We start from the raw sequence: 6,898 nt of genomic DNA on the forward strand, positions 1-6,898 counted from the left end.
TACTTTTTGTAATTGCAAGCCAGTACCACTATGTTTGATGACATTTGAAAGCAACGAAGTATAATTTTGTCTCCGCGCGTAGGACACGGGTGTACTTAAGGGAAGTAGCAAAGAAAATAGAACGTTGCGACCCGTCAAAGTCGAGTTTTTAATCGAGAAAACTTATGCGAACGTGACTCGTAAATTTTGTAAGTATTCTTAGGAATGACTGACGTTTCTTTGCCCCGTTCAAAGTGGTTAGTCGGTAATTAGAAAACAGGCCATCGAACGGACTCGGTACGTACTACACTCGGACGCTTCCACGATACAGAACTGCCCTCTTGGGTGAATAAACCCATATATATAAAGCATGGACATCCAGTCGAGCGAGCCATGCGATAAGATATAGGGAGACGGCGTACAAAGTCCCTTGGGACCAGTTGAGGTCTTAATTACTACCCTCTCATGCTGGAATGCCGCGTTATCGTATGGTTACTTCTGCTCGCTCGTGTACGTTCACGGGTCCGACATTGAATTACACTTTCCTTTTTGGTGGACCCTCTGAGCGGGCATCAGCGGGTAAACGTGTTAATTACACGCGATAGTCGAAGCTTCTAACAAGAAATTCTCAGGATTTCCGAGTGGATGGATGGAAACGTCGGAAGAAAGATTCTTAATCGTGTCTGCGTGGACATATTCTAGAAGATAAGACTGCGAGAAAAAATAAATAAATTTTCCTAATTACTTTGTGCCATCAATTCATATTAGGCTTCGTGTGCTTTGAAGTGGGTCATTAGGTATGCAATAACTTGCAAGTTTGTCGCAGTCGAATTCAATAAAGTACCTGAAATTAACGAGAAACTTTGAGATACGTTTTGCTATCACTTGTTGCGAAATCAGAGCGTTCAAAGTGAATGCACAACTTTCCGAAAATTAATGCCTGATCAAAGTTGTCCATAAAACGTAATGCCCAACCAAGTGATTAATAAACTATGCGCAGAGGTAGGAACTGCTTTGATCTCAAGCATCAGGCTTGTCAACTGGCTTCAATAGACCACAGAGGAGCTATCTTGATACACCATCGTGTCCGTACATACTAGAACGTGTTTTAAGTCATACTCCCATTATTCAAGCTCCATTTAATACATAAAACCCTATAAATTGAAGATGATACCATTTTTAAACACCGACCAGAAAGACGATCGATAAAGTAAACAATATTCATAAAAAATTATACCTTCGAGCTTTTTTTTCGAACGACACTTATTTTGTTAATATCAACCTTTGTCAACGTTATATATTTCCTCATCCATTCTCGTTTCATTGCGGTGCATCACGCTGATAAATGCACGGACAGCAGATATTCCAATGTCAGTAATAGACAGTTTGCATTCAGCGATTCTGTTGAACAGTGAAACGTTTAGTAGCTATAACCGATCGTTACACTCAGCAACCATTTCCCGATATCCATACGTTTCATAAGTTACCGAATCCGCGAACAACGTGCATGGAACTAGGAAAATTTACAGGCTAACGATCAAAGCTGTGCAAGAACCGTATGTATTCGTAGAAATCTGTTCAACTATGCGAACAAACTCGTGAACATTGAAGGTACATTTACTCGAACACGAGTTCGCAGACTTTAGGAGAAGAAGAGAAAGGAAACGATGACAAAGAATGATAAGTTACATCGGCGATTCCGTGATGAAAGGACTGTCATTAAGAGGATTGTAGTTTATTATAAAGCGAACTTCTCTCGAGAAGAAATGCCGGTTGAATCGTATACTTCGCGAAGAGAACGAAGTAAATCGGTTAAAACTTTGTCCTCCCTTGCCTCGGTTAATTATGTCCCAGCTAGGCATGCATTATGTATTTCACTTTGTTGAAGACTTCGACCGCCTCTGGAAGTTTGTCTTCCATCGAAACTTCGCTATAAAGTTTTCGATTGTAATGTACCTGCCGCTTAAAATGAATTATCGATAACTTCCCCGAAAAATGTCCCTGAGAGGTATCTCGGCTACGATCGAAACAATTCAACTTTTAGCCGGGCCATGCCGAAGGGACGTACAAAGGGAAGAGAAGAATCCAAAGTACGACAGAAGCAGTTCAAAAGCTTGCTGCGGATAAAATACCGTGTCTCAACGGACCGAGTAACCACGGTGGTATTTTTGCGTCGACCACGATACCTTGTCGATCGATGATCGATTGAACGATCTTATTCGTGCGCAACGAAGAGGAATCCTTTACGGGACTCTTCGCGGCGGATGTTGAGGAGCTTGAAGATCACGATCCAGCCGGTACCTGGAATTGGAACTTCTTCGAATTTTTTGGCAACCCGCCGCCGTTTAATGGTGAGGCAAAACAAACTCCGGGCAGCTCAATGGAGCAGATGCAAGGAAGGGCCGTTTAGGTTTCAGGTGAAAAGCTCGGTTGCACGTGCACAAGATCGGACCCCAGCTCGTTTTAGATGCAGCCAGCCGCGAGTGAGGCACTTTGAAATGAGATAGGTTCGTTATTTCGATAGCCATCCGGCTGGTTGCTTTAGCCATCGCAGAAATGGATCGAGCCATGGTATACAACCAAGTGCAACGAAGTCGTTGGCTTAGCTCTCGTATCGTTATCGATGATCGTAGGAAGCGAAGAAAGAGTTCGGTAGAATGATTTTAAGAATTTAAAGGGTATAGCCTGGTAAGATAGGCAAAATGACCCTTGAACCAAATTAAATTCAGAATGCGTCATTCGATAGCATATCAAAAGAAAATACTGTACACCAATTTTCAACCCTTTATCTTAACCAGGGGGGCAGTGAGGGGGAGCAAAAGAGACGCCAGATCGTGCCCCATTTCTCCTATTTAATAACATCCGAAAATTCTGAAAAAATTCTGATACATACACTACAAACACGGTAGCACATATTAGGGAATTTTTTCAGATTTTTTCATTGCAAATCCTAGTTGTAAAAAATGAAACATCGAACAAAGAATCTAAGGAACGCGATTTGTTATTAAAAATGTAAGAGCAAAATCAAAAAACAAAAAATCAAAAACCAATTATTTCGCATGAAAAAGTAACTTCTACTTTGAATTTTTATTTCCTTTATTTCCACATTCCTTTAGAATATGAATGTGAATCCATTTAAAAGTACTTAATACATATTCTGAAAAAACAGGAAATAAAAATTCAAAGTAGAAGTTACTTTTTCATGCGAAATAATTGGTTTTTGATTTTTTTTCAACTGGTTCAAGGGCCATTTTGTCTACCTTACCCGGCTATACCCTATACCCTTTACCCTCGTTTCGTTTCGGAACGATCTGCCATGTGAAGGTATTTATTTAAAAAAAAGAAAATGTAAAAAATTGTCAAGTTAACATTTTTCAGAAAACAGGCAAAATTTTTGAAACCAAGTTGCATTGTTGCAGGATGAAGAACTGAGTATATGCACCACCGTCTCTTTCACCCATCATCTCGAGCAGAAACACGCCTGCCGTTTATGGACCCGTGAACAATTTGAAAAACTTCCCGTACCGCTGTTACGTTCAATCGAACCATTCTAAATATTTTGCTTCCCCAACTCCTCCGATTTTTTTTCCTTTATTCAACTAACAGCAGTTCGTCGGAGATTGCTAAAAATCTCAATCGAGGCTTCTCTCTCTTCGTGTGATCTGGATACAACGTCAAATTAATGAAACAGAAATTTAAGAAAATACGTATTTTAATATTAAAGTTACAATTTTACACATTTGATTATGTAGTACAGATATCGTTATGCCACGTTAAATTATAAAGCGCATCAGATAGCATTCTTATTAGTAATACTAAATGGTAGTAATGTGAGTAAAAGTAAAATAAGCGTTTAACATTACAGTGAAGTAAATACTTAAAGTAGATTCTTTATCATATCATAATCACAAATAGTTTCGGAGTACATTAAATATATTAATAAATATAAACTAAAAACGAGAATTCGTATTAAATTAAACATTTACATGCAATATGTACACAACGCATTAACAACTTATTTATAATTAACAAAAATGTCATGGTATAAATAATATTAACCATCACCCCTTCCATCGTTTTTTGGAATCTTTGCGGTATCATGTTGTTTGCCTGTTTTAGACTTATCATCGGTTTCGGAAAATTCTGTATTTTTTATGGTGTCACCACAAGATAAATCTTCATTTAATTTTTCAAAGTAATCCTCTCTATCGGTACTGTTTCCATCGTCATCATTTTTCAACATTTTTACAGCTTTTGGTTGTTCAATATTTGATACGTCTTGTATCATTGGTACGTTGGTAGCATGAGGTACCTAAAACAATTTTTAATTTCTTTATTTCTGCATGACTGTCTGACAAGATACTAACAGGGATAAATTAAATGTTGTTCGAAAAACATTAAGGGGTATCACTCTGAGCGCTAAAAAATTAAGGTCTATTTTAATGAATTATTGTAAGCAAATAACTTATTATTGTTCACAATAATTCATTAAAGTAGACCTTAATTTTTTAGCGCTCAGAGTGATACCCCTTAAACAGAAAATTAAACTGTACATTACCTGAAGAATTATTTGTACGGGTTCTCGTTTTTCTACATTTTGTAATGATTTACCTTTTTCAGATTTCTTTTGATCATTAATTCCAAATCTCAGTAATGGTCCTAAACCTAAATTAATGGATGCGCCCGATAAACAGAAGGGCATTATTATTATAACCAAACCTACACATAAGAAAAGTATACATTTAATGATCCATGCATATGTCCATGGAAGATCATCTGAAATAATGTATAAAAATATAATCAGACAATATGTACTCAACTCTTCTGAAGTTTTTTACTATCATACAATAAATATCGTTTAAATACCTGTAGCGTTAGTTATAAAACCGGATACGACTGTACCCATGTATGTAATTGGATGAAGAACAACAGTAGTAATAAAATGTGATAGCGCAAATGCAGGTGTAATTTTTAATTTTGGGTTAGACATTTTCGCGTGATAATATTTTTCACAATCTTCGTTAGCTGTAAAGAATATATATGAAACATGTTTATTAATACAACATAGCATATTATACCTTAAAATAATATACTAACTAGATATAAATGACACAAATTTATCCCACATATTCATTTTATTTGGTTGACATACAACTGGTATGTCTGTAAATTTCATTTGTGCTGCAGCAAACTTAACTTCGGCCTCCTTTTAAAAAGTATAATAAAAATTTATTAAGACAAATAACATAAATTATTAGCCACTAGCCAATATGGTATACCTGTATAAGTTGCCACCAAGTCATAAAGAAACTCAATACAAATATGACTTGTATAAAAAGGAAAATGGGAAATCCCTGCCCCCATTTTATTAACCTACAGGTTAAACAGACCATAAACATTGCAAACACAATCATAGCTCCATCAGGCTGAAATAATGCAAGGTAAAAGATTTGTTATTATCTAGGTAAACAGTGCAAGGAAATACAATTTATATATAAATTTTCTTACATGTTGTTGTACTGTTCTGAGTACCGTCTCAAATTTTTGTAATATGGTATCAAAAACATGCATAACTCCAGCTAAATAATCAGTTCTAGGCTTTTTTATAACGTTACTCAAAATTTCATCAATTTCTCTTAATGATGTCTTTTGTATGTGGAAATTTTGTAATATTTCCATTTGTGAATGAGATATTTCAATTTCCAATATTCCTATTATTGATACTTCATCTTTTACCTGTTGATGAATCGTTTAAGAAATTACTCAACACTACTATGAAGCTTTCAATATGATTCCACCTCAAACATTACCTGTATATTAATGTTTGACAACAGTAAATTAACAAGACGTTTATAAAATATTCTTTCAAGGCTGCTATGATTATCTATTTCCTTAGAAGGATTCAAGTTTGACCGAATATTGTTACTGTTTTCTTTGGAATTGTCAGTCCTAAAACAATAAATACATAAGTGAGAAATCATTGCTTAAGATTAAGATGTGGAAACCATACTAAGCTTCACTTAGTACATACATTCGCAATTCTGGTTCATTAATCATCTTCTTACTTTGCTTATCATAAAAAAATGAATGTGGATCTATCAATTCGTCCGAGCTTCTGTAAATAATTGCTTATAGTTTATCTACATACGATATTAACAATACTTAAATTTCAAATAAATGCTATATACATACATTTCTTCCTCGAAATAGTTTTCATCTTCGCAATTAACAATTAAAATCAGAGCAAAAATATGAACAGTTATATAGACAAATGTATTGAAATTTTTCATAGCCACAAACAATTTTAACACAATGTTCCAATCAAACAATTTATATACAATTCTAAAAACATTTATGTCGTCAACTGCTTCGTAACCTCTCTCAATTCCCGCTAAGCACGAAACTCTGTTGCAGAAAGTAAAACCTATAAAGAAACAGGTGTCACACTCCAATATTACGTTTACACAATTGGGGTCCCTGACACCCCAGCATGAAATCAGATCGGTATGCTTACCCTCTGTGGCTCGGGGGGACTAGAATACGGCCACGGTATCCCCTACCTGTCGTAAGAGGCAACTAAAAAGGGACACACATACACACAAGCGAAAAAGATAGGAAACAAGGCAGAATTATAAAAGTATGGCGAAGTGTGAGTAAGAATGTATTGCGAGAAAGAGAATAATGTATTGCGAAAAAAAGGAAAAATGTAATGTGAAAAAGGCACGTAGCCGCGCGTGGACTCTAATTTTCGTTGGGCAAAAAGGGGCCGTTAGCCCCTAGATTGCGCCGCCCTCAAAAGAGGGAAAACTATCGAATCAAATAAAATCAGGTCGGTATGCAGAGTGTGCTGCCAATGCATCGGGGTCGCTGACACCCCGAATGCCGCACTTTCAGTATATAAAGAGTGTCAGCCATGCTT

At 36.2% G+C, this 6,898-nt stretch overlaps 1 protein-coding gene across 3 annotated transcripts; it reads right to left on the minus strand.

Moving 5' to 3' along the window:
- Window positions 1-3,731: 3,731 nt before the first annotated feature.
- On the minus strand, window positions 3,732-6,402 carry LOC117605613 (uncharacterized). 3 transcript variants are annotated; one of them, XM_034327139.2, is made up of 9 exons: window positions 6,172-6,401; window positions 6,011-6,091; window positions 5,790-5,928; window positions 5,488-5,715; window positions 5,259-5,405; window positions 5,077-5,185; window positions 4,846-5,004; window positions 4,538-4,755; window positions 3,732-4,291 (listed from the first exon to the last, which is right to left on the minus strand). In XM_034327139.2, the coding sequence occupies exons 1-9, from the start codon at window positions 6,267-6,269 to the stop codon at window positions 4,034-4,036; spliced, it is 1,437 nt and encodes a 478-aa protein (XP_034183030.2). In that variant the 5' UTR covers window positions 6,270-6,401; the 3' UTR covers window positions 3,732-4,033. The 3 variants fall into 3 exon arrangements, with proteins under 3 accessions (XP_034183030.2, XP_034183029.2, XP_034183031.2); XM_034327138.2 differs by having other exon boundaries at window positions 6,011-6,094; window positions 6,172-6,400; XM_034327140.2 differs by having other exon boundaries at window positions 4,098-4,291; window positions 4,591-4,755; window positions 6,011-6,094; window positions 6,172-6,402.
- Window positions 6,403-6,898: the final 496 nt, after the last annotated feature.

This window comes from Osmia lignaria, chromosome 14 (genome assembly GCF_051020975.1).
Source record: "Osmia lignaria lignaria isolate PbOS001 chromosome 14, iyOsmLign1, whole genome shotgun sequence".
NCBI lineage: Eukaryota > Metazoa > Arthropoda > Insecta > Hymenoptera > Megachilidae > Osmia > Osmia lignaria.

Bases quoted from the DNA above. Each gene is read 5' to 3' on its own strand.
- LOC117605613 (XM_034327138.2), bottom strand. From the start codon at position 6,269: ATGAAAAATTTCAATACATTTGTCTATATAACTGTTCATATTTTTGCT. The intron at 6,095-6,171 runs GTATGTATATAG...AATTATTTACAG, and splicing joins AACTATTTCGAGGAAGAAAT to AAGCTCGGACGAATTGATAG. The intron at 5,406-5,487 runs GTAAGAAAATTT...GCATTATTTCAG, and splicing joins TCAGAACAGTACAACAACAT to CCTGATGGAGCTATGATTGT.